The sequence below is a fragment of the Tetrao urogallus genome, assembly GCF_951394365.1.
Source record: "Tetrao urogallus genome assembly, chromosome: 2".
NCBI classification, from domain to species: domain Eukaryota; kingdom Metazoa; phylum Chordata; class Aves; order Galliformes; family Phasianidae; genus Tetrao; species Tetrao urogallus.
This window is the reverse complement of record NC_136814.1, coordinates 71698841-71726704: the sequence shown is the minus strand read 5'-3', so window position 1 is coordinate 71726704 and position 27864 is coordinate 71698841. Positions and strand designations below refer to the sequence as shown.

At 38.5% G+C, this 27864-nt stretch overlaps 1 protein-coding gene across 1 annotated transcript; it reads left to right on the top strand.

Moving 5' to 3' along the window:
* Nucleotides 1–888: 888 nt before the first annotated feature.
* FHL5 (four and a half LIM domains 5) lies at nt 889–27029 on the top strand (the record flags this gene model as incomplete). Its single annotated transcript, XM_079550360.1, has 6 exons — nt 889–972; nt 17425–17595; nt 19860–20034; nt 22125–22294; nt 25500–25686; nt 26881–27029. 6 exons carry the CDS (start codon nt 889–891, stop codon nt 27027–27029), a joined length of 936 nt encoding a protein of 311 aa, XP_079406486.1.
* Nucleotides 27030–27864: the final 835 nt, after the last annotated feature.

Below are 27864 nucleotides of genomic sequence, written 5' to 3'. Positions count from 1 at the left end.
ATCTGCCTGGACATTAAAGCAGTTCATAGGATGAGAGGCCATCCTTGTTTGTTTTTTTTTTTTCACTGCTTAATTTCAGCCTACTCCTTTAAATGGGTGCAATATTCTTTCTCCTAGCTAAAATTGGTTAGAGAGTCTTTTGCAAAATATATGCTCTATGTACTTCATGTATGTGGTGGAATGCCTGCAAAAGCTATCTGGTCCCTCTGTCTGAACAGCAAGAGATGACTCTGATTTGAAGTAGGCCAGAACTGAGGGATGTTGAGGCAGAACCTGGATGGGGCTGTTAACGCTACAGATGGTAATGCCTTACAAGCCACTTCCTGTGTAGTGGAAGGGAGGCAAGTTGTTCCAGCCCAGAAATTGCTTTAGTAGTGTCAGAGGAATTCAGCCCAGTCCCCAGAAGTCTTTCCTTTAATTGGAGAAGTCTTACTCCTGCCCACCCACCCCCATTTCCTGTGCGCAACAGTCATAGGTTAGTAATCACGACTTTTTCCCTTCTCTGAATTACAAGCCCAAGTGAAGTCCTTTGGATGCCTTCTTTGTGGGCCACAGTGTAGCTGGGGACGAATGGTGATCCATCATTTTATTTTTTCTATCTACAGAACGGTTTAAGGGTTTTGATTCTTGAGTTTTTAGCAGACATACCTTTTTCTTCTTGACAACTGGCTGAAGTACGTTCCTTTAAGATCCTCCTACACGGTATGTGTTTGCGATTTGTAAATGCACTATGTCAAAAAATGATTCAGTGGTGAGGCAGCGAGCTATTTGCATGTCATGAGGTCTCAGGGAAACAAACTGACCCTCAGCCTTCTTCTATCCAGCCAAATTCTGATGGGACCCTCAAATAGCTCTGGCAAAGTGTTCTGTTTCTTTTGGATTTGATGAATGCTTGTTTCTGTGAAGCCGTGTAATTATTTCTTCCTCTATTTCGCTGCAGAAGTTACCAGGAGAAGCAGAATAAAACCAAATGTGAGTATTGAAGCTTAATTTCCTTACTCCCTTTATGTGATAGAACTGCAAATTTGAATGGCTACTGCTTCTTTAAATTATATGCAGAGCTATGCATATATAAGAAATGTTTGACTTTATGACTCAGAAGAGAAAGCACGCTTTTTCAGATGAAATCGTTTTTGTTTTATGAACTGGCTCGCTCATTAATGTGGGAGATGTTGTTTGTTGTTTCCTTTGTCGTGAGATGGGAGTTAATTCTGTTTACTCCAAAGAACAAGCCAAGAAAATTGAATATACTGTTTCCTGTGGCATTTGAATCATTTTTATCTTTTAGCAAACGTTCATAGCTATTTGCTATCACAAGAGAAGTTGCAAAGTAGTACCTTTTAAAATCAAATTGCAAATGTTTAAAGTAGTGCCTGGTAAGTCACAAATAACATCATTGCCTAACATGGAGCGTTCTTGGTATTTCTTTGAAGTAAAACCAGTTTCCAAGCTGGTGTTTCTATCAATATTTAATCTTGTTGTGGAAATCATGTAGCATCTCAAAATTCTGTAAATTCTGTATCAGTAAGACATTTTCTTTTTTGTGTCACATTTTTATGATATAATCTTGGTTTGGAACTTAAAGAGGAAGAGAATTGAAAGGCTATATTGCTGCCTACTGAAATTTTGCTGGAAATGTGTGCATGTATTATAGAATTAAAAAAGGAATATGGGTAATAAGGATTATTTAAAGACTACATGTATTAATTGTACACATACTTGATTTCACAATAGCAATCTTTTTAATAAAGATTAAATTTGGAGGAAACTATCAGATATTATTTCCATTTTGGTAGTGGAATGTTGAAAATATTTTTGTCAGAAGATCTGTTTTTACACTTAGAGCTGGACACAAACTCTCTCATATTTAGAAAATAAGTCTCAGATGCTTTTGTTGTGTTTAATATTTTTCTTCCATAAACAGCTGACATTTCTAAAGTGTTTTAACAGAACAGGACAGATTTGATGTATTGATGTTACAACAGATTGTTGATGGACTTGCTATGCATTTGATTGCAGTATCACAAAAGTCACTTTGATTCACACTTGTGTACTTGGTAGAAACTTGAGGTGACATACTAACCTTCTTGCAACATTAGAGCCGAATGAAAGCAAAAGCTGCTTGAAAAAGATTCTGATCTATTGTGACCAGTGGTATCTCCAGGTTATTTGCAGGCAATCACATTTTGCTAAGCGTGTTTTGTTGACTTGGAAAGAAGTAAGTTCTGCCATAAGCCAATAAGCCCAGCTTTCTACATATCTTTTTTACCATGCCTGAGTTTTACTTCTCAAAAATGTTTAAAACTTTCCATACTGCCTTACCATGAACAGACAGAAGCGTGAAAATCTTCACCAGCACGCTTCCTAATGTCTGGGCTAGAATCAGAAGGTAAAACCCTGACCCTGCTCAGATGAGCAGTACTCCTCTCAGCTAAACAATCTCTGGACTCTGTCAGACTTTTACATTGCCTAAGGAGTAAAACTGACCTAAGTTTTTCTTCATGTTTTCCTGCCAGCTAAGAGTAAGATGATGCCTTATGTCTAATTCTAGGATGTTTATGATGTTTATGATTTCCAGCTCAGCTCTTCTATTAAAATCTCTAGAGACAAAGTTGGGGAATTGGAATAAGGAAATGCTGCTAGTATTCCATTTGTGGTCCTGCAGTGGGGATCTTCTGGGAATCTCCTAGTTTTAGTTAAGAGGCTGTGAGCTTCTCATTTTATACATTTGTATTTTCCAGTAAAATGTAAAAGGAATGAAGTAAGGATAGATTTGTAGAAATACGTAGACATTACTCCAAAAACAATGAACTGATATCTAAAAATAATTTCATAAAATCCCATGACATAAAAAATCCCATGACATAAAATTGTGTAACAGAGATGCAGTGAGGAACAAATTACTACAAAGACTAACTTACCTCCCTTGGTTGCCTCCATGATAATGACTAAATTAAGTTTCTGCTCGGAATCACCCTGGAGAGGAATTTTTCTCACTCCCTTAACTATAAAAAGTGACTTGTGAGTTAGCCTCTATGGACTTAGGTTAGGTTTTGTAATATCCCTGTTCTCCTGATACTGAACCATGTATATATCAGCTGTTATCCCCTCCAGTTTCCCTTTCTCATATTAAGAGGGTTTATTTTTTTTATTTTACTTCACTTCTTCCATAACATCAGGTTACTTTCCCTCTCAGCCATGTTTGCCTTCAAGTTTGAATTTGTTCTAAGTACGTATATTAGGACTGGTAAATCCTTGCAACATATTCCAGATAAGGCAGCCTTTTCAGATCCCTTAAGTCATAGCTGGCATGGGAGGCTGACCACCTGGCAACTTTCATGTAGTGTTTTCAGCATCCCAGGCCAGTGCCATGACTACACCCTGACAACCAGATTTGCTTTGTGGCAAAGCCATGAAGACTGGCTGCACGCCTTCCCATACCTGCAGGTCTGCTCTCTGACCTTGAGCAAGTCTCACAGCTGTGTTTTAGGGCTACTTTTTTATCATTAGAAAAGCATTCTGAAGTCTTTGAAAAGATTGAAAAATGTCAGAGAATTAAGTTATTGTTCTATTGGTCAGAAGCCCACAGCAGTGTTAGGTTATACATGCATATATGAGGAGATGAATCTTTCACAAGTGACCTCTGCAATTTCTAATTCAGCCACACCATAATTCAGTTATGTGTTATAACACATGAAATTGTTGCACAATTAGAGCTGTGTAAATGTCTGGATTGAGGATGCCATTTGCATGCAGAAAAAGGGAGAAGATTAGAGGAAAACTGTCTTTGTTTGATTTTGTGTTTGGAAATGAAGAGCATTAAGAAACATTTCAAATTAAAAGCTAAAGCTGTTCTTTTTAAATGCAGCAACAGAATTTTTTGATGCATCTATTCACTGGCTTTCACTTTTTACTGAAAACATTTGCTAAGTTTACTGTAAGTTAAAGAAAAGCAATTGAATTTATATTTGTTCCTTAAAGATTTCTGCTGCTTTTCACCACTGTGCTGTCTTAGAGCTGTCTTATTCCCCATTGCTGGTTGGTTACAGATTCTGAGCATCGTACCCTATTGAAACTGGTGATTTCTGTTCCTACTTTGCTAGGATAGTTGCTTTGCCACTGCTGAGTATCAGGCTTCATGCTGTCACATAAATATCTTCTGTGGACTCATTGTTCCACAGCATCCTTGAGTTAAATTGCATGTTCTTAAAATGTTCCGAAATGTTAGAGAGGAATTTCTTCATTTTTAACAAATTTCCTCCAGCATTCAGAGAATTAAGTGAGCTTTTATTCCTAATGATTTGAGTCAAATGCTGACTGTCTGAGGTGTTCTGATAATTTTTAGCTTTAATTTTCCTGCAGTCAATATAGGGCAATCCCTTAGTGGATTCAGAATTTGGATAGAATGTATTTATAACCATAGAAAAAAAATATGAAAGTCATAGTGCCAAATAAATGAAATAAAAAATCTTTTCACATGCCAGAACATTACAAAAATCCCAGCAGAGCAGTAACTGAAAGGTCAATAACCTCACTTCATAATAAAGAAAGACAGAATACCAAGATCTATTCATTTCAGGGTCTAATTTTAAATCATTGCCACTTTTAGGAAGATAGACTACGTTAAAATAGAAAGAAATATGTCTAACGTCTGGCACAGAGATCGGAGGCCTTAAGAGAAATGTTAGGATACCCAGCCACATAACTGCTCTGAAGACCTTATCTACTAAGAAAACAGAGCAGGTAAAGAAAGAGTCACAAATATTTCAAGTACCTGGGAAAGACCTCACGGTAGGTCATGGGCAGGGTGTGAACAAAACTCAGAGCTGAGAGAGGTCTGTTGCTGCTCCCAGGGAATGAGAGCTGAAGTTAAGACAGAGTCATGGCACCAACTCTATCTTGTTTGGCACAATGTTATCTACTCAACAGCTCAAATCTTCAGAAAGTCTTCAATTAACATTTTTATTCTGGTTAATGTCTAATGCACAAAAACGCCTATTTAAAACAACAGTAACAACAACAAAAGATAATCTCTACTCAGTCCTAGTAACACTCCTTTATTTTTCCTCTCTGTAAAGGAAGAACAAGAAACCAGAGATGCATGCTTCCTTGAAAGGCCATAGTGAGCTCTTTTCTGGAACTGAGCTTTTACCCACAGAGTCGTTTACCCTTTTGCTGTGTTGAAATTAAGTGTGCTGTCTTACTATCAACAGAGAATATGTCATAGAAGCAAATATTTTATTTTTTGTTTCTCGAGTCCAAATAGCTGCAGCCTGCACTTGATGCCCATGTGTAGATATAAACTGGTAAGGTTTTCCAGTTCTACAGTATGTTTAAAACAAATACTGGGCAGGGCAAAAATTAATCATGAGAAAAGGAACAAAGTACTGTGCCATAATTCCACATTGTTAGTGAAATGCACACACAGCCACAACGTAGTACTTTGTCTTGGCCACCTTGATGCAAATGTTGAAACCTTGTAAGTGAATTGTGCCTAGCACTCACCAGTAGATGTGAGAACACCAACCCTAGCATACAGAGTTAAAAATTTAATCTAGAAAAATACTAAACCAATTTGACATCTACGAATTGAGTGGAATTGTTCAGCTATGGTAATTTATATACATATACAGCTGTTCCTAGGGTCCTGTTTCAAGACAAAGCCCACTTCCATTTAACAACTTGGAGAAAGAGACTTAAGAACATCCACAGTGTTTTTCTGGCACTCTTTCTCACCCTCTGTCTGTTACATTCTATAACCAATTCACTGCTATAAAAGCAACAGAAGTGTACACATCTTCAGATGCTCCCCAGCAGAACAGACCTTTTATCACCTATCCACCTAGCAGGCAAAGTAATGTATGCATATGTATTTTAATCAGACTGCATTGTTATAACATTCTTTCATTCCAAAGAAATGGAAATGTAGAGAATTATTGCTGCTGGTGCTCATAGCAATGCTTCTGTGTTAGTTGTCAGTAGTGAAGAGTGCATAGGCACCCTTTGCTGTGAGATGAGGCTGTTGGTGGCTGCACTCAGCACACTGCTCTGCCTGATCCTTCCCCTTGGGACTGCACAGCTTTCCCTTGGGAAGGTCTGTGGAGGCACGCCATAGAGCTCTTCTCTGCAGAGAAGAGACTGCCTTAACAGTGGTCACTCTTAGCGCCACCTATGTAACATGAATGGAAGTTGCACATGCTATGCTTGCTGTTGTCACCATTTCTTAGACTGTGTACAACGGTGGCCTCACAAACTGACCTATGGTCAGCAGCCCCGAGCTTATCTGTAGAATCATGTCATCTCTGTCTTCAGGCTGTTCATTGGGCTTGGAAGTGTAAATACCCAGGAATAATGGTAACGGAGGTAGGAATCTACCAGTGCTCCTTACCTTAGTAGTAGTAGTCTTTGTTCTTCCTAAGCTGTAATGCCACCTAGCTAATGGCCTCTTCTAACACAGCTAAAATCAGAAACCTAGACTTGGTTCATTTTGATATCATAATGTTATTACAAAAGCCAAGAAGATCCATTTATTTTTTTTCTTAGAAAACTAGGTCAGGTACAACTGAGACAGAAAAATAGAAGGCTGTGCTGCTCCAGCAGCTGCTGTCTTACCATTTGGGGGTTCTATGTTTGGATTTGGAGGGATGAGGTCCTTTTTTTATTTTTTTTAAACCAAGTAATGAAAATATTTTCCAATTTTAGGTTGCTTTAAAGCTTATCTTGTGCTCGTCCTTTACTCATTGTATTTCTTAAAGCAGTTCTAAACTAGGTCACAGACTTTTAAGGAACCCAGTTAGTTAAAGTGTTAGTGAGTGGTGGGTTGTTGTTACTTTTTTATGAGGATTTTAATGCTTGTGATGTTTCCGTCCTCATAAATTACTCTCCATCCTCCTTCTGTCCCTGAACTAAACAAGAGGTAGAGGAGCTCCATTCCCTGCAGTTGATGTATCTGCAAAGGAAAGGTGCGACCGATCTATTTTTCAGATCTTGAAGGTTGCAGGCAGCATCAACGCTGCCTACCGAACCTCTGTTACCTCTTGTTAGTAACCAGGCTGTTTCATTTCATGGTCTGCAAGCACCTCACTGCTGGAGTAGGACAGGCATCGCTGTCTACAGTTATTGCTTTCCCCACGTAAGTCCCAAAGGCAAGACAACAATGCCTAAAAAACAATGTTGTTTAGAGGCTGCTGTTCTCTGGGCAGGCATTTGGCTTTACTGCATTGTATAAAGAGGAACTAACTTACAGATTCACTGAATATCCCAAGTCGAAGGGACTCACAAGGATCTTTGAGTCCAACCTCAGGTTGCACACAGTACCATTCAAAATTCAAACCCTATGTCTAACGGTGCTGTCCAAACACCCCTTGAACTCCAGCAGGTTTGGGCCATGACACCGCCACGAGCAGCCTGTTCCACGTCCACCGCCTTCTGATGCAGAACCATCATCTAACCCCCACTGCCCCTCTCCCACATCTCCATGCCGTTCCCTCAGGCCCTGTCCCTGCCACAGGGAGCAGAGCCCAGAGCTGCCCCTCCACTCCCTGTGAGCTGCAGCCTCCATCAGGCCTCCCGTCGGCTCCTCTGCTCTTGGCACGCACTTCCAACATTGGCAGTTTTAGCACGGAACAGTAAGAAGTGCTGCTCTCATTTGTACACTGCAGATGAACTAAGCGGCACAATCTCTGATCAGGACTTGAGCATGGCTCTTCATTTTTAACTTTCCTTTTTGCTCAAGTGCTTTTAAAGTCATTTCTACAATCAGGAGACAGTGGGTGAGAGGAAGGCAGGAAGGGGGGCTGGAGGAAGCCAGGAAGGGTGGGTGGAAGAATTTATATTTGCTGCTAGAGACTGGCTGTGACCCCAGTTCTTCCCCTGACCACTTCACCCGAATTATTAATCCTTCTTTTTCAAAAATACGTAGTATTTTCATTCATTGCTATTTCCATGTAAGTACAATATGTTTTTTTCTATGTTCCCACCATTTTAATTGAATATTACCCAGCACAAAGATCCTTCTTTTGCTACCAAATTTCTTACCTCAAACTGATCACACGTAGCTAGCTAGCTATAACATTTATTATCCCAATGAAACTTTCATTTTCAATCAAAAATAAAACACATGCTTTCGGTGAAAGATTTTCTGCTGAGAATTTGAGGTGTTTTTCACCAATATCTTTTACTCAAATTTCACTTTGTTGAGTCCTACTTTTCTAAAACAAACAGATATTTTCCATTATGTTTTGTTTATTCACAAAAATTTGCTGTTGAAATACATCAAAACTTGAAATAAAACTATTAGAGCATTTTCAGCAGAGCTGAATGCAAAAATACTTTTTTCCCCTCAAAAATACCCCAGTGCAATGACTTCTTAATTTATATTAGTTTTGGAAGCTTATAAATGCTCAAGTTTCAGAGCATGAATTTAATCCTCTAAAAGGGATTAGGATACATTCCTGATGAGCAGATTGTTGCCATCTTGCACAGGGTTTCTTGCATCTTTCTTAGGATGATTTTGCCTGCTGAACTGACAAAAGGTATGTGTGTGCTTATAGTGATTTCACATTGCAAAATTATTTTTAGATCTGCTTCCTTTTAGCTTAGAGAAGAGAAGGCTCCAGGGAAACCTCATTGTGGCCTCAAGTATTTGAAGGGAGTGTATAAACATGAGGGGGAATGGCTATTTACAACAAGGGGGAATGGTTTCAAACTAAGACAGGGGAGGTTTAGGTTAGATATTAGGAGGAAGTTTTTCATCCAGAGGGTGGTGACGCACTGGAACTGGTTGCCCAAGGAGGTTGTGGATGCCCCATCCCCAGAGGCATTCAAGGCCAGGCTGGATGTGGCTCTGGGCAGCCTGGTCTTGTGTTTGGCGACCCTGCACGTAGCGGGGGGGTTGAAACTAGATGATCATTGTGGGCCTTTTCAACCCAGGCCATTCTGTGATTCTATGATTGCCCTGCTAAATTCTGCTAAGAAGTAGTGTAGATTTCGGTACTCTGAACACCCCCTATTTTTCATTGTTCCATACGGGACAGGGGCTGAGCAATGCTTCTCTGCCTACATTTCCTTCTGAGCCAAGTTGTTGACACAGTCAGGATGACTGAAGACATCCAGACCTCTACATCTTTTCTGTAGCCAGGTCTGCATTAACAGCTGCAATTTAAAATAACCAGTGAAGAAAAGGAGTTTTGTCTTGCACCAGCCTGCAACACTCCAGTTAACAAAATCTTCGTTACTGCAAACAAGATACCACAGACAAGTCAGTAACTCCTTCTCAACAAAAAGGGCTAAGGATGTGGGCCATGCTTAGAGCTAAATATCATGCTTCTTGACAAAGGATGTGCTGATCATATTTTACAGTGACAGTACAAAGTAGTGTCAGTCTTTCCTAATTTCACACATGGCTGGGACTTGAGAATGCTGGAAGTGATATTTTCCAGCAGAAATGCTGAATCTACTAAAAATGCTTACTTTTTTTTGTTTGTTTGTTTGTTTGGACAGAAATTGTTTAAAATCACTAGTTTCCTTTGCCATTTCCTCTCTAACCAAATGTACGCAATTCCACTGAATGCATTTTAATTGGGATGGATTTAGAGACTCTGTTTATCAGATTTGAAATATTAAGAAACATTAACATTAATGGTAATTAAGAATATAGTTGCTTCTCTACTTTTTAAATCCTACTTGCCTATCTGTGAAATACCTTACAAAATCTGTGCTTCAAAGATATGGGCAGCAAAGCTTTAAACATACATTCAAATTCAAGCATTCCAGCTGAAAGCAATTGCATTTCTCTTGTGTTTAGACTACATGCATGTCTGGCTTATACATGTAATCACAACAAGTCATCTACAGGAGACCTTCATTCCTTTTATGGCAATGACCTTGCTCCTTCCCAAACATTTGGAAGGGAATACTGAAGTTTTGAGGACTGTTTTGCCTGCTGTTTTATCATTTATCTTTTATCATTTTGCCTGCTGCTTTGGCAGAGTGGTGGGACTTGATGATCTCTAGAGGTCTCTTCCAACCCCTACAATTCTGTGAAATTCTGTGAATTTAGCACTGATAAACCTGTTTTCCATCACAGAATGTTTGAGGTGGGAGGAGATCTGTGGAGTCCATCTTGTTCAGCCCCATCCTTAGAGCAGGGTCCTATAGAGCAGGTGGCCCAGGACCACGTCATGTTTCATGTTGACATTTCCAATGAGGGAGAATCCACAGCCTCCCTGGGCATCCTGTACCAGTGCTCTGTCACCTGCAGAGCTCTGAAGTGCTCCTGGTGTTCAGAGGGAACCTCTTGTGCTGTCACTGGGCATCCTGGAAAGATCCTGACTCTTTGCACCCTCCCTTCAGATATTAATAAGCGTTGATAAGATCCCTCCTGAGCTTCCTCTTCTCCAGTCTGAACAGTCGCAGCTCTCAGCCTGTCCTCATCACAGTTATGTCCCAGTTCTTCAGTTATCTTCTTGGCCTTTCACTGGACTCTTTCCAGTATGTCCATGTCTCTCTTGGTGTCCAGAACTGGAAGCTGTTTTCCAGATTTGGTCTTACCATTGCTGAGTAGACATTAAGGATCCCTTCCCGTGGCCCGTTGGCAATGCTATTCTTAATGTTGCACAAGAAACTGCTGTTGTTCTTACCTGCAAGGGCACATTGCCAGCTCAGGTTCAACCTGTTGTCAGCCAGGACCCCCAGATCTTTTTCTGCAGAGCAGCTTCCCAGCTGGGTGCCCCAGCACATCCTAGTGCATGGAGTTATACCTCCCCAGATGCAGGGGAGATATATGTTGAATTTCATGAGTTTCTTGTCACCCCATTTCTCCACCCTTGTCCAGGTTCCTCTCTAAGGCAGCAGAACCATTTAGTTTATCAGCTACTCCTCCCAGTTTCCTGTCATCTGTAAATTTGCTGCAGGTACACTCTGTCCCATCATCTAGGTTGTTAATATAGATGTTAAGCAGCATTTGTCCCAGTGTCAGCCCCTGGTGTATCCCACTTTATTTTAAACTTGCTCCTTTAATATTCTACGTAAGATTCACTAGTGATTTTTCATCTACATCTTAGGTTCATGACTGCTCTTGGAAGCTGTGAAACTCAAGTCAATTAATTCAAAACAGTATAAATGTCTATTAAGCATATCATTCACAAGGTAATTTGGGTATAATTCTTTTCAAATGCCCTTTTGTGCCATGCGCAGTCCTCAGACCTGTTTTGGTGGCTAAATATGTACAGTGTGCCTGAGAATTCTGCCAGGATTTTACACAAAAAGGCACACCAATACGTGACTGAAATATTTTGTGGTTTCATTTGGTTCTGTAAATCTGACAGTAGCCATAAAGGGCTGAGATTCACAGTGAACATAGGAGAGTGCTCTGGCTGTACCACACTCTAAATACCTGTAAAAAAGTGTGTGTTAGAATTATTTCAGAAAAATAAAAGCAGTTATCTAAGCCTTAGCATTAACCTTACTTCCTTACTTGAATATCTGCTGTTGATATTGACAGTGCCCAGGAATCTGGATTTATGTTCCTTAGTAACAGCCAGAGACTGGAAACAGTACTGAGCACTCCACAGATGGCTTGTCTCTCCTTAAACACAGAGCAGCATTACTGAACAGCAATAGTGAAAATCAGCTGAGCTTGCTGTGTTCAGAACAGTGCCATTCTGACTGGAATGACTGCATCTAATGTTGGTATTGTTGCACTTTCAGACTCTCATATGCTGATTCGTTAGATGTTAGGAATAAATTATTTACTCAAAGGGTGGTGAGGCCCTAGCATAGCTGCCCAGAGAAGCTGTGGTACCCCATCCCTGGAGGTGTTCAAGGCCAGGTTGGATGGGGCCCTGGGCAGCTGGTGGGGACAGCCCAGCCCATGCCCTGGGGCTGGGTGATCTTTAAGTCCTTTCCAACCTAAGCCATTCTATGATTAGTTAAAATAATAATAATAGCAATCCAGAAAATCATCTAAGTTTAATTCTGTGGCCAGCTGGCTATTTTTTTGTCTCTTTCAATGGGCAAGTTGAGTGCTGTTGCTGAAAGTTCTGTGGCTGAATTTGAGCAAAAATACCTTCCTTGTTGTGGAAGCGCAGGGGCAAGGCCATTTCATAGCCAGCAAGGAGAGCCTGAGAGACATAAGCCAGTCATGTGTCTTCTGCAACAAAATTTCTGTATGTCTATGCAACGGCACACCCATAGTCCAAGCATTTCCACTGCTCTAGTCTGCTTGTTTGAAGTTTGAGAAAGTTGTAAATTGTGTTACAGTGGGATAAAGGACAAATTTATATAACTAACACCAGTGTTTGAGTTTGTATGGTGTAAACAAAGCAGACAGTGATACCAATTAAGGAGAAAATTGGAGGATACTTGTGATGCTCAGTCCCTCTCTAAAGACAGAACTTTTGCCCTTATCACTCGTGGTCATAAGGCGCATAAACACGGTATAATGCAGTGTGGTGTTGCTACTAGATAGGCTCTCAATAGGCTGATTGGTTGAGATATTCCACCAAATCGGTGTCACTAGTGGCCCATGAAGCACTGTGCTCACACTGCTACAGCACAGCCCTGGTCAGCACGCCTGTCTTGGCCACTGGCAGCAGAACTTCATCAGTGATTGCTCTGCATTCACTTCAGTACTTCCAGGACCTGAGTTTGTGTTACTGTGCTGTGCCACAGCGACAAAACAGCATGCATAGCTAATGCCTGTGCCTCTGCTTTCTTGTACCTACATGTTTTGACATGATTTATGCTGTATGCCCCTGGTTTCTATTGCTTCTATACCCATTTTTAGAAGAGCAAATATTCTGGCATGCTAAACACTCCAGCATAACTTCTGGGACAAACTGTGAAAATTACAGATACTCTTGCGGAGGAGAGAAAGATAGGGTATTGCTGAACATTTGGACATACAGCATCCATTTATTTGTCCTTTAGAGAGTGTAGGTTGGTTATGGATTTTGGGGTATTTTTTCTTTATTGTTTTTTGAGGGATCGGAACTTTTAATAGGTCTGGGAGAACACTGTTAGAAACTCTCATTTATGAAATAATGGTCTTGTTAGAAACTTTTCCTTATAATGATGTTGTTGGCTTTATAATGTAGTTGTAGCCTTGAGTCACTAATATGTTTTGCAAATGTATGTGATGAATTATACAGCAGCTTTCAAAAAAAAAAAATGGGGAAAATGAAATCAGAAAATACATGCTAATAAGCAAAAACATGTTTCAAGATGAAAATATGTACTTAGCTGAAAATAAAACAGTGCCTGAGTTGACTTGCAACTCAGGGTGTAACCCTCATAAGGGATTGATTTGTTTTTCTTATCCTTCAGTGTTGTGACAGTGATTTATTTTGCCATCATTTTTCCTTCTTTATGACTGTCTCACAGCCCTTGTATTCTCTTAAGGAAAAAATTATGCAGCTGAACAGCAGGCTTATTTAGATCAGGAAATAGGATTTCCTCAAAAAATATCTTCATATGTATGAATAGATGTACAAAAGTGTATGATCAACATTTCTGTTCTTCTTTTTGTTTGTTTAGATAATCTAAAGTGTATTAATATATATTTATGGAGAATATTAAGATAAATTATTAAGACATATATTAGCATTATGGCTGTGGTTTTTAGCTTCAACGAGAAAACCATTATTCTTTTCATAATGATCCTACATTTAACTGGTTTTCATGGACTTGGAAACAATTTTAATATGGTTTTCTTTGCTAGAAGACTCACAGTATCCCTTATCTTGTAGAAAACAATCTGAGTCTACAGAAAGTTCCTCTCCTAATTTTCTGTAGCTAAATTCTGTCTTCATCTGTTGTAACAGTGAGCAGACAAGCCAGCTCTGTTGTTTTATTTTCATCTGCTCTATGATTTATACCATCAGACTGCTGCATTCTCAGATCTGACCCCAGGGACATCAGCTGCAAGATCTTTACATCATTGGCAACATCCTCTATGTCTCTAGGACTACCCTGATGCTACAAATCACAGAATCACAGAACAGTAGGGGTTGGAAGGGGCCTCTGGAAACCATCTAGTCCAACTCCCCTGCTACAGCAGGTTCCCAACAGTATGTTGCACTGATATCACATATCTGTGCCAACTGTCTATATAAGAATCAGCTGTACTTTAGCTTTGCTCCAATCTAGATAACAAAATCATCTTTTCCCAAGGAATGAAGAAATCACAGTCCTTCTCTGTGCCTGGGACACGAGAGGGCTGCTGGAATGCTGGAGTCAGCTTTTCATTCCATGAGAGTGAATAGCACCAGACCTCCAGAGATTTCTTAGCTGACCTTCAAAACAAGAAGTCTAGCTTCCAGCAAACTTAAAGTAAACATATTTCTCTAGAGATTAGGATCAAAGCACAAGAAAAACATTCTACTTAACTACGTGGTGCTTGTAACATTATTTATTTATTGGAGCAAGGATAAGAGAAGCTGGGGGAGATGAGATTTTTTTTTTCATTGTCCAAGGGTAAAAGTAGCGAGCAGAGATTACCCAGAACTTTGCCAAAGGATTTGCAAAAATAATCACTCTTTCTCATACCATCTCTGCTTCATATCCAAACATGGTCCTATTTCATCATGGTCAAACTCTGAAGAATTTTTCTGAAGAAATCTTTTCTGCACTTGAGTGCTTTACCAGAGGAGCAGCCCGATCATACCTCAGTTCTTGGTTATGGTCTTGGGGATACTCTTTTAACGTTCTCCGGTAACCACTATGATACATAAAGCAACATTATTAGGACTTTGTTCCCATATCCGTATAGGCTTTATGGAGGATAGCTACATTACAGATTCAGAAATGCTTAGGTATTAGAAAACCATATCTTGTACAAGCACATAATCTACGCTTCCTGGAATAGATTGGCCTGGGGAAAAAAAAAATCAAGAGAACAACTTTTTGAACAAAATTGTTCAGCTTGCATACTTTTTAATAATGTGAAATCCTATTGCCATTCATCAGAATGAAAAAACAGAGATGTATCTGTAAATATATGAAATTACTTGTTGATAAGGTTTGTGGGGAAAAAAAACAGAAGACTGTAAGCAACAGATAAGTTCTTCATGCATGCTCTGTTAGGATTTTGCTGTTATCACTTCTAGGCTGAGATGGAACTCTGTTTGGAAGCTGAGGTACTGATTCGGCAGAGAGGAAGGTGGAAAGGTAGCATAGTGAGGGTAATCCTCAGGGGCAGATCACAACATTAATTCCCATAAGAAAAAGGAGTGAAAGTTATTCTGAAATCCACTTTCAAGCCTGTCCTTCAACTTTCAACACAGAGCCCAGCTAGCCACAGGCATTTCTTCTCTACTGCCTCTGTAAACACCAATTTAGAAGAATTCTCCAATATAGAAATGAGCAAAACGTAACCATGATTCTAGTGACAGCTAAGTGATCATGCACTGAATTACTATATAGTGCCTGGTTTTTATAGTTGAGCTGATGCATGTTGTTTTCTCTTATAAGTTGGTTAATTCTTTGCACACTCAAAGCTCTGTTTGATCTTAAGGAAATGGGACTCCATATCCAAGTTCTCTTATACTATCATCCCAAGGATATCACAGAAAATATATCTGTAATATTTTTAAGCAAGCACATATCTAAGCAAGCACTGATTTGAGTTGCAAATAATTTGACTTCCTTACCATACCGTGTCTAGGTTAGCTCTAAGATTTAGGGCAGTCAAAAAAAACAATAAATCAATTCAGCTCCAAAGATTTTCAGCTTACAGGAACAACAAGTTTTTCATAGCTTGTGCCAAATGAACAAGTCATTACTTTTGCATTATAGCTTTCCTCCCTGACACTTTTTCATAGTTTTACTGCAGCCCCTCCAGAAATAGGTTAATAAATTCCTTGACTTGTGCATTAGTACCAGTAGAGACCTCCAGTAACTGAACGCCTCATGGTTCAAATTATCATTTTGGAAAACAGCTAAGTAGAAATGTAGAAGTTAAATGCTTTTTCAAAGCTGAACCATGGGTATAAAACATCCAGTGAATGTATAAAACCAATGAGCAACTTACCCTAAGTGGACTAGATATAAGCTCTGTGGTGCTAAGTGCTCCTGGTTTTAGTTAATATGCTTCTCTTCCTTTGCAGCTGGTTAAGATAAACTCGCACCATTATTCAGTGTGCAAAGACTTCCGCCGCCCGAAGTCACTGATGTGTTAGGAAACCTTCCCCGATTGTTCTCAGTTACTTGAAAATTTATGATTGCTGGCTGATTGCTCTGATTGCAGTGACACTTGCTGATGACTTTAATGAAAATTGTAATCCAGTGAGTCTGGCAGATGTTTCAGGGTTTGCTTCACTGAGAACTTTCTGGTTTCTTCTTCCTTCATTCCCAGGAATCTAGACCCAATTTTAGCAAAGTGCTGATGATCCAACCAGCAACAAAATAACTGAAATAAGTAAGCCTTCATCTCTACAATCCTCAAAACAGTCAACACTGCAGATCTATAAGCTGCTGAAGTTAGGATGCTTATCCAAGCCTCTTTAGCCTGGAAAAATGAAGGATGAGAAACTCATACAATTGGCTCTCAGTAGATTTGTGATATTTCCTTCACTTATCTGGCACAGAAATATTATCTATCTCACAGTATTTTGGCTCTTCCAACTGTGAACCTGGCAATACATAAGCATGTAAGAAAAAGTAATCTTTTCAAATAAAAACAAGAGGAATTTTCTTGAAGTTACAATTTTATTTGGATTTTAGTTTGTTTATTTATATTTTGCTCTTTGTTACCTGGGGGTGTTTACACTGCTCTACATACATTGCCAACAAATGTTAGCAGGACAGCTGGATCATGCAAAAAAAAAAAAAAAAAAAAAAAAAAGGGCTATAAAGCTTGGAGTTCACTGTCTTCCTTCTGCTTGCGGAGATGTGGCTGTTTTCAAAATAAAGGGATGAACAGAACGAAAAGAAAGGCAAAGAAGAGCCCAGAAAACACCACAACGAGCTTGCCTCTTCTATATGGCCTTTTAGCCCCAGAGTTGGATTAATTTTTGAACTTACTTAAAAATTATTTATCTTATTTGTCCTTCCATTCCCTAATTTCTGGATACACTGTACTTCACAATCCAGTACTTAGTGCTTATAAAGGCAGTAGTTGCATATACAGAACAACTGTGAAGGCACGTTCTTTTTCAGGTACCTGTCCTGTCAACGTAAATAACATTCAAGTAAGCCAAAGCAACTTTCTTGCTCTGCATTATTTAGGTGACACAATACATCATTACAAATCATTAAAGACCACTGTTTTATTATGGAACAACTCAGCACTAGAAATCCAGAGCAAAGGACTAAAAAACACCCATCCTAACTTTCATAGGTAATGCACAATTTATTATTATCTGGGCAAGAAAACTGTTATCCATTCAATTACATGATTTTTCCATCTTTCCAAACCACCTGGAGAACTCCACCAGAATGACCAGCAATCACTCAGAGTGCCATTACTGCCTGCAGTCTCTCCGTGGAAGGAAATACGCATTAAGGGAAGAAAATGCTTATTGTGTTAGATGCTACGACAGCCTATTTGCCAACCCCTGTGAGGAGTGCAAGCAACCTATTGAATGCGATTCCAAGGTAAGGATTTAACTTTCTTGTTTTTTGCTAAGTTATCCTCATTTCTTTAATGATTGATTCTATATCAGACTTCTGTGTAGTCCTGAGCTGGTGAAGGAACCTGAGCATAGTGGTTGTGCATCTGTGTACAGCAGAGCTATTTTTCCAGAACCGGGAAATCCAGATGAGAAAATCTGCTTGTACATGCACCTCAAGTATCTTCTGTGTGGCATATGCATGGACCACATCTGGATTCCATCCCTCACCTTCGCTAGTTCGTCAGCAGCAGAAGCTGACCAGTGCTTGAGGGAATTTGGGGTGCTGATATAGTTCAGTGTATTAGGATGAGGGAACTTTTGGAATTTCTGAGAGATAGCCATTGGAAAAATTGTCTTCAGCTATTCTGCAAATTACGTCGACAGCAAATGCTGACATAGAGACATCAAGATGATTTATAATTCATATTTTTTGTACTACTTTTGGAAATTAGGTATATTTTCATTTTAACTTTCATGCTCGCCTTGTTTGTCTCTCAGATGAAATGTGACCGGCAGTGTTTCTGGGCTTGGCTATCCATTTTCTTCTACTCTTTTTAAGAATAAGTAATAATAACATGAATTCCTCTGTGATCTTTGACAGGTTTTCCAGCACCCTTTAGCTCAATTTACAGCCCTTTACACTTACAATTTTAAAAGAAGATGAAAGCTGTCAAAAACCTCTTGTTTTTCTGAGTTCAGTTTGTACTGATCACCTTCTCCCATGCTCATTTTGCTTATGTTCTTTTGAAATAAAAGAACCTACTGAATCCCACCACTAGACCATGTCCCTTGGTGCCACAGTGAGTGCTAGATCATAAAGTTATTCAAGTAAATCTCTCAGGAGATCTCTCTCCAGCCAATATAATTTTGGTTTTCAAAGTATACCGTATGAGCACAGCTCAGTTCCATGAAGGAGTAGTCAAAGAAAAACACTGATATGGATGCTAACTGTTCTCAGATGCTCACCAGTGTTTTTCAGTTGCAAACTTGTATGCTCCAGTCACTATCACCTGGAGAACACGTACTCTGAGCTCACTAACCCCACTTCTACGATTTAAACTTTCTAAGTGGCAGGAATAACAATATAAAAGGTCACTAAAAAAATCTTATCTTCAGATGGAGTGGAAAGAAAAATAGAGACAGAAAAGCAGGGATAATAAGACAGGAGTGTCACAGCTAAAGAAGTGACCCACAGAGGTCTACAGCAGGTTGTCCAACCTCTGTGAAGCTGCTAGAGCTTGGCTCTCTTCCTCTCCTTCTTATCCATTTCTTGGCTTTTGTGTGAGAGACCATTTTCTAAAAGGTTCAGAGTGCTAACTAAAGGAAATGAAAGTTCTCAACACTCAGCAATGCCCAAATGAACCCTGGTATGTATTTCATTTCTCATGTTAGCATTTTAAGTGGTGGGGAACTGACAAAGTAGAAAAATGAGATTGGCTTTGTGCCTTTTGGTGCTTCTTACCTATAAAGAAGATCTGGAAAGGTTAATTTTTTAAGGATTATTATTTTTCTGGTGATACATTTTTCCCTTGTATTTTCTAACCTTGGAAAAAAAAAAATTGATGCTTTCTTTTTTTTATTGTTGTTTAATTACTAGTGGAGGCCTCATACGTATACTGCTAGCTGTTTCATCTCTTAAGCCTGCTGAGTCTTAAACAAATATATTTCTGCCAGTTCTTTTAGAGGGAGTTATATTAGGTGTAAACAAAAGCAATGATTTTTTTAATAACACGTCCCAAGAACCATTTTGTTCTCAATTAATGAGATTTTAATTGCTTGTTCTCTGCAATAATATGATCTTTTTTTACTGTTATGTAGAGTCAGCTGGAAGGAAAAGTAGTAATGTTAAAAAATACATGAAGTTCTACTTAAAAGTCCGTAGAGAATATGCTTCTTGTCAGGAGGCCTCTGCACATTTAAAATGTTAATTACCTGCTTCTCCTTGAAGGCCAACAGTAAAAATAGATGCTGGGTCTTCCAATATAAACATCTCTCTGATGTTGCATGCTGAGGGACAATTGCCTCAATTGCCTGTGCCAAAGCAATTCCTAATGGCCTAGCAAGAGTTGCAAAATACCCTGACACACTGCCTTTGAGCACACCTGCTGGATGCAACTCTTCAAGTTGCCATTGCAGTGCTCTGCATTTTTCTCTTCAGTTCTGGGAGGAGATGAGGGAAAAGAACACTTTTTGTAAACACTTGTTGTAAAGAAATGCCTTTATTAACATGCACTTACTTTCTCCAAGGATCTGGCTTACAAAGGCCGACACTGGCATGAGAGGTGCTTCAAGTGCACCAAATGCAGCTGCTCTCTGGTAGAGAAACCATTTGCTGCCAAGGATGAGCTCTTGCTCTGTACTGAATGCTACTCCAATGAGTATTCATCAAAGTGTTTCCACTGCCAGAAGACCATTATGCCTGGTAAGACAACAGGGATCCTCCTGTGGAATATGGAACTGCATTTTCAATTAAAATCACATCCTCAAATAGCCTAGCTACAACTGTGCAGCTTGCAGGACTGCCACTCCCTCCTGCAGTACCCTGCCAGCAGCAAAGATAGGCAAGGCAGGCCCTCTGGTCTAGCACTGGCAGGACTTATGAATCCTTATAAAGGATATTAGAGTTCAAAACAGAATAAAATGTACTCATGCTGTGCCCTTGATTCTGCCTGCAGCCCGTAGGAAGTGCATCCCACTGTGAGTATAGGTGGACAAACAGCTATCATCAGCAGGTGTGCTGAGCTAGACAAAAGATCTACGTTTTGTCTGTCACGTTGGCAAGGCCTTGAGAACCAGAACTATCTCACATTCTTTATAAACCACTTCTTTTACACAGAAACACTTTTTACTTCAGTTGTCAAAACATTAAGTTCTGTGTTCAAATAATTAGCAGTATTTTTACTACAGAACACATACAGATTTGTTTACAGCAGGTTTGGCACTGTAAGTGCCAAAATGCAGTAGCTTGCCAAGGAGAGTGGGTCCCAAACTATTGGAGCAGCGGACTACCCTAAATCCTTAAGCCTTTTTACAGATGATTCACTTAGCTCCAAATACAAGCAGCAAACTGTATGCTGTGGTCCTATGATTACTAGTTTGGGCCACGAAGAATTATTTTCTTTATATAAATACTAGGTTACTGATATCCTGGTTCAGCCTGTAGCATTGATACAACTATGTACTTTTACACTTGTATTTCTTTTTCTTCTTCATCACAGGTAAAACTTATATTAGTGGAAATAAATGTTGTAGTAATATAGTTGTGTTCAGTGTAGGGTGATGTACTGCTTAAATGTGGTATATTTTTAGAAGAATGTTGTCTAATAGAGACACACCTTGTTAGATGTGACCGGAATAACATCAGAGTATAGAGGGTTTTTGTTTGGTTTGTTGTTGTGTTTTTTTTTACATTATTGTCCTCTGGTGTATATCCTCCTTGCAGGTTTTGTTCCAGAGTCTAGGAGACTAAATCCTCTCAGCAAGTGTTCAGTACAAGAATCAGAGCAAACAAAGAGCTGAAGAGATGCTAACCAGTTTCTTCTTCCTTAGCCACTGACTCTTTGGCTTGCTAGGTCTGTGTTGAAAATACTCTGTAGGCAAAGACAGTACATTTAGCCTTCAGTTTGCTAGGAGGCAGCTGCAAACTCTTTATGCTGGAATTCAAACAGTAGGTTTTCTTTCCTTTAAACCTACATCTAGGAAACAAGTTATCCAGGAATAATCATTTATAGCATAATTCTTTTCTTCCTGTGGAAAGGATGGTAAAAGCACCTGGCATCCCTCTGCGCAGGCTGATGCCACTGGCAGGGGTGGAAGCCGCAGTGGAGAATCAGTCTCACACATATATGTTTATCTTAGGCTTAACAAATATGTTTTAAGGAATACAGTGCACCTGCACACAATTTAACAGCTTCTCTAGTAGACATTTAATGGAGAGACTTTCTTTTGGGATTGCATCTGTCCTTGCACTGAATCAAAGCAACTGGCTGAATATGATTTTTAAAAAAAGAGCCACTGAACTAGGATGAAAATGATGAGTTTTAAGAAGAGACACGGTAGTTTATCATAGAGATACTTTAAAAATTCCAGCTCAGGCTGGATAAGATAAATAGTGCAATTATAAGTGAAAGAAACTTAGTTTAAAAAAGATAAAATACATTAATATTTATACTAAAGATCCAAGCAAATTCACATTTAATTTACAGAAGTGCTGTGTACCTAAACATCATATCATCACTGAGTGGTCTGAGAGAAACTCTGATCAACTGGAGTGTATAACAGAGGAGTAACTCTAAAAGAGTCAAATAAATAGAGAATAAAAATCACATTTTAGGCCAGTGAGCATGTCCTTTGCCTCGTGATCACAGAGTACTGAATGTGTTCTTGAGATTAGCTACGTACTTGAAAACATGGGGGATAATAAAATACTATGACAGAAAATGAAAAATGAGACATTTGAAACCTTTTTGGCAAGACTGTACCTGGGAGCATAATTTGTGTTGATTTTTGCAGGTTCCCGTAAAATGGAATTTAAGGGCAGTTCCTGGCATGAATCCTGTTTTGTTTGTCAGTATTGCCAGCAACCACTGGGAACAAAACCACTGATCACCAAAGACAATGAGAATTACTGTGTACCCTGTTTTGAGAAACAATTTGCTCATCATTGCTACTCTTGCAAAAAGGTAACTGCAATAGAAAAATGAAAGCATTGCAGTGTGCTACCATGTTATTTTTCATCAAGACCAGATTGTCCAACAGCAGAAGTACACCAACAAAGACTCTTTCCACAATCTATAATGTGCAGGTTTAAAACAACCTCTGCAAATTCATAGTTTCATTCTCATCTGGAGGTCTGAAATCTAGACCAGCATCACACAATGGGTAAAAAAGAAAATATCATCAGAACGTGTAAATTCTTACATTAGCTCTTTTCAAATATTCTGTAAAAGGGCTGAAGATAAGAAAAATAAAAGGGGGCGGGGAGTTATCTGTGGGAGTTCTTGAATACAAGTTGCACAGCTAACTGAAAGTTCAGACTGCATGCTTAACAAGCTTTAACAGAGTAAGAACATAGCTTTCTACCCGTTTACTTACCGTTTTGTCAACACTGTATGTTTTTAGTGCTTTACACTGAGCCAAACAGAAAAAAGCAGGGAAAATGATCTTGAAATCAACAGAGCCTCTTATCAACTACAACTGCTTGTAATTGCTTTTAGTTCCTTTTCAGGAGCACCTGGAGGCTGTATTGTCTGTCTAGTGGGTATTCATACCACTTGTTTTAAAGTATTTAACGTTGATGCTCCAATTAGAAGCCTGTAGTCTTTTTCATCAATAGAGCTTTCAAGGCATTTAGGAGAGAATCTAGGAGAATATAATGAACTGAAGCTCCCCTGTCTGATTCCTGAGTTGTATGGATGAAGTATGAAAGCTTTAATAACCCCTTTTCTGTTTCAGTTCTTTAACAATAGAATGGAAATACCAGTTAGCTTTCCTTATTCATGGAAATGTTGGGTGTATTTATGGGGATAAATACATCAGAAATTGTGGTGTGTCTGCGTAGCTCTGTAAGACAAGTCCTTGCAATAGTTTAGGTAATCAACAGAAAAGAGATGTGCATTAGTAGCAAAAATTATATATCTGTAGTTAGTGACTTTTTGGTTCTGTGCTACTGTATTTCTAGGCAATGGCTGCCTCTGTAGAAGCCATTAACTCTTTTCCTGAGAGCAAACTTATATCAAGATACATAAATATTGATATATTAACACTGGAGAAACAGAATACGACAAGGGTGTCACACCATCTAACTTCAGATCTCAAAGAAAGATACCTATGCTCCTTAGTGAAGCAATATTGCTCATGGGGGACAGAGCAGCATCATGCAAAACGTTTGGTGAGCTGATAGGACAAGTCGAGTCCTCCTTCTGGCATTGATATTGGATGCTGAAAGCTGGCTGTGACAGTGTTTGCTGTCCCCTTGTGCATAATTGATAATAAACAGGTTGATATAAACTTGTTTAGATTTGCAATAAATTTATTCACCAAAACAAATATATTGGGATTATTTTGTTATTTTGTTAAAGGTTGTGATTTTTAACAAAGGTTGATGTTTTACAGAAAGTTGTGTAACACCTTTCTTACCCAATAATATCTGATCTTGCCTTAATGAACATGCCTCTCTTTATATTTGTCAGATATATTTGCATGCATAATGAGCCACCTAAGCTGAGACAAGCATTCAGTCCTACCTCTTTGTCTCTTGAAATGTATCAAGCAATAATCAGTTTAAGTACTATTTAGTTATGGTAACACAAGTCAAGTTTCCCAATATTTTAGAACGCGAAGTTTCTCTTTCTTCTTCCAAATATATCAATTCATCTCTCCTTCAATTTCTTGTGTTTTAAAATTGTCTCAAGTTGATGAAAACACCCACTAATCTGATTCTATTCTCTAGGGAATTGATTTAAGCTGCTTATTATGACAGAATTTTGTTTATTCTTTAGTGTCCATGGTCGGAAAAAAAAAAAAAAAAAAAGATTTATTTCTCTTCATCAAATTACTTATTTCCAAATTTTTATAATGTTAAGCTGTAAACATCTTCCTCTAACAAAAGTTTTTAATTTAAGCAAACTTGCTTAAATTTTTAACTTGCTGCCTCTTGTTTGTTTATTGTTTGCTTTTTGTTGTTTGTTTGTTGTTTTTTTCCCTTTGTTAGTTAAGCTTTATAAAGTGTGTCTAAATATTCCTATGCTACTGTATTTAGGCATTAATTTGCATTAAATGATCACATGACAAATATAGTAATTCTTATCCAAGTTTATTAGAGAAATTGAGGTTAGCAATATTTGCATGAAAGAAATCAGGATTTGCTTCTTAAAAAATCTAGGAATGCAAACAGACTACATGCATGCTAGCTAAAATAACTTTACTGTATGAAATTGCATCTGTCCCATAAACAAGAGCTGAGATCAAAGAGATTGAATTGCCAGACTGAAATCCTGAATTTTGTGCCAGAAAAAGATGATTTGAGATTTTGAGATTTTTACAGAAAGGCAAATATGAGTTAGAAGTAGCCCAATACTTGAATACTAATATTAATAACCATTTACATTTTTTATTGCCTGACATCACCCAGTATTATTCTTTGTTTTCTTGAAATTGTGCTTTTCCAGAGAGATGTCGTGATGCCTTTATTTTTATTTCATTGTTTACAACTCTTTCTCCTCCTGTTCCAACTATACTCATTCATTCACTCTCATACATGTGTCTTAGCAGTAGAAATACCACCTTACATCTCATTTTATTTCTAGAAAAATTCCTTTATACAATCTCTGACAACTTCAGTGAAACCTACTCTTGATCACACTTATAAAAGCCAGAGAGCAGCTGAAAATTTCCCCCTTCAGATATAACCAATAGAGAGCTTTGAGCGAGTTGCAAGGAATTATAAACTTGATGACACTGACAGATGCTAGTCTTTTTTCTTCTGACAGCGTAGACCTCCTTTTAGTCTCATTTCTGCTTCTTTACTGCCTCTTTCCTCCTGCATAAAATACTCTCTGAGTTTCAAGGCAGGAAAATGTCAATTCCAGTTGGAGATTAACCCTTGTCTCAATATCAGTTCTATCAGCTACTCTCCATCACTGAGAATTGTATGAGTAGGAAGAGTACGCCTGATGCTCAGACTTTACCCAGAGTTTCATCACTAGACAACCTGTTATATTATAAACTATAAGGTGTGTACACTGGTATGTTCAGATCAGCTGCAGTGAGTCAAATTGAGATGACCGCACTGTCTCTCTTATGCATATTGTAAGAGAAAAAACAAGTGGAAGGACTTATGAAATACTTGATAATCCTTCATGATCCTTTCTTTCATTACTTTGTTAGGTAATAACTTCTGGGGGAGTGGCCTACCACGACCAGCCTTGGCATAAAGAGTGTTTTGTGTGTGCTGGGTGTAAAATTCAGCTGTCTGGGCAAAGGTTTGTTTCCAGAGATGAGTATCCATACTGTGTAGACTGTTTCAGCAAGTTTTATGCTAAGAAGTGTGCTACTTGCAAGAAACCTATTACAGGTGAGTGCTATCTTTTAGATACTGTGGAGTCATAGTTTCCTCTGAAATCAGATGTTTAGTTTAAAGAACAGCATTAAAAAGTAGTACGTCATAATTAAAGACTGAGGGAGTTAGGTACTACAGAGGCCTCACCCCATGCAATGTAATGTCTTACTCAGAAATACTGATCATGTGTTCTCTGACTACTGAGTTCTTTCATATGCCAAACATTCTTCAATTTACCCTTTTCTGCACTCAAAATCATCCCCAATAATGCATTCTTTTGATTTCAAAAAAGATTCCTCCTGAGACAATGCATACACACAATTCCCTTATGGCTGTAATTGGTTTAGCTTTGTTTTTAAATATAAATGTAATAAAATTGAACGTGAATTAACTGCCAGCTGATAAGGCACAGCTGTTATGTTGGAGAGCTTGCCAAGCAACAAAGATTAATTGCATGCATCCCTGTGTCCCTAAATGATTTGTAATTAGACATACGGGTCAGTAGTCCATGGTAGCTGAAATTATCTGAGACCATTGGCTGCTGTTCTGCATTATGATTCCATTATGTGGGAAGTCAAATCTTGAAAAGTACTGCCTGACTGATACAGGTGCATGTTGCATATGCAAATGCATAAAGAAAATCATGAATGTCCAACCAAATGGAGATGATTTTGCTCTCCTCCTTCTGGGGGAAAAAAGAGAAGAAAAAAAGAAGCACAATTGTTTTATTTCATTTCAAATACTCGTCGTAGGAATTTAGTGATCTGATAATTTCTTAAAGATATTAAGATACTTAGTGGAAAAGGCTAAATTTCAGTGTTATATAGGAATGTGTATATCTTTGCATTGCAGATAATTTTCATGACAGTTTTTGGGAAGGTTTGTAAACTGAAGGGACATTCTGGTAAACCCATTCTGTTTAGAATGCATAACAGGGTATGAAACCAAGCAAGTAACATGTAGCTTTACATAAATTAATTGTCATTATCTTTTATGTTTTGTATAAAAAATATGTTTTGTATAAAACCTTACAGCGTTTTAGTTGGTTCTTTTTTTTTTTCCAGTTCAGCTAACAAACAGCACTTCAGACTATGGATTTTTGTTCATTTATATGAACAACAACATGATCACATTTCAGGAAACAATTAGTTACGTTTCTGAACTATGTCCAGAAATGCTGAATTTACTTCCTCTCATAATCTCTTTCAGCTCTTGGAGGTGCCAAATTTGTCTCATTTGAAGAGCGTCAGTGGCATGAAGAATGCTTTAAGTGTGCAAGATGCTCAGCCTCACTGGTGGGCCAAGGATTCCTCACCAAGCAGGATGTGGTCCTTTGCCATGAATGTGGTTCTTTGTAGTTCTGTGTAGAGCTATGAAGATGCATTATTCTCACTGTATAACCATGCATTTTGTTACTCTGCAGTAAGAAAATCATCTAAAAGGTGTATCGCTTATTTAGTAATTCAAGTGACTTTCCAACAGCAGTTTAATTCCATCACAGTTCTGAACTGCTTGTTATAAAAACAAATAAATAATCAGCCACACACTGCCTCAGAAAACAGTGCAGAAAAGATTAGTATATATTTTAAATGGAACTGCAGTATGTTTCTCTTTGTAACACACTGCACTCTGCTGTTAGAAACTTTACCTTTCATTTCCCATGAACCAAGGAGATGTATAGAAAGTCTATGTAACATATGTCTACTTATGAGGCATTAGCATTGCAAGTGAGGAGAAGGTATGTGTACACAAAGAGACACCAAGTCAGGGAAATCCGTTCCAGGGCCAGAGAAAGGGATAAAAGGTCTTTTTCCTCTCTTTATTGATATTGTTGAGAGTTCTCATCAGAAAAATAGAATTTCCAATAACTTTATTCATCCAAAAAACTAAACGATAGGTCCTTTCCCACAATTGCACTTTATTTTTCAGGCATAAATGTTTTAGAACACAAACCAACCCTTTTTTTATTTTTTTTTTAACCTACTGTAAGAGGTACCAATTGCCTGAGGTTGGATAGTGGTAATGTATAGTTTCCAGTATCACAAATGATTTAAAACTCTGTCTCCATTACCTTCTCTAGGTCTTCAAGTGCACTCTTAAAATATAGTTTCTCTTATTTGAGGCAAGAGCCAACGCATTGTTATACCTTTAAACTTACATTTTTCCTCCCTTCAACAGTCATTTGCCAGCAAT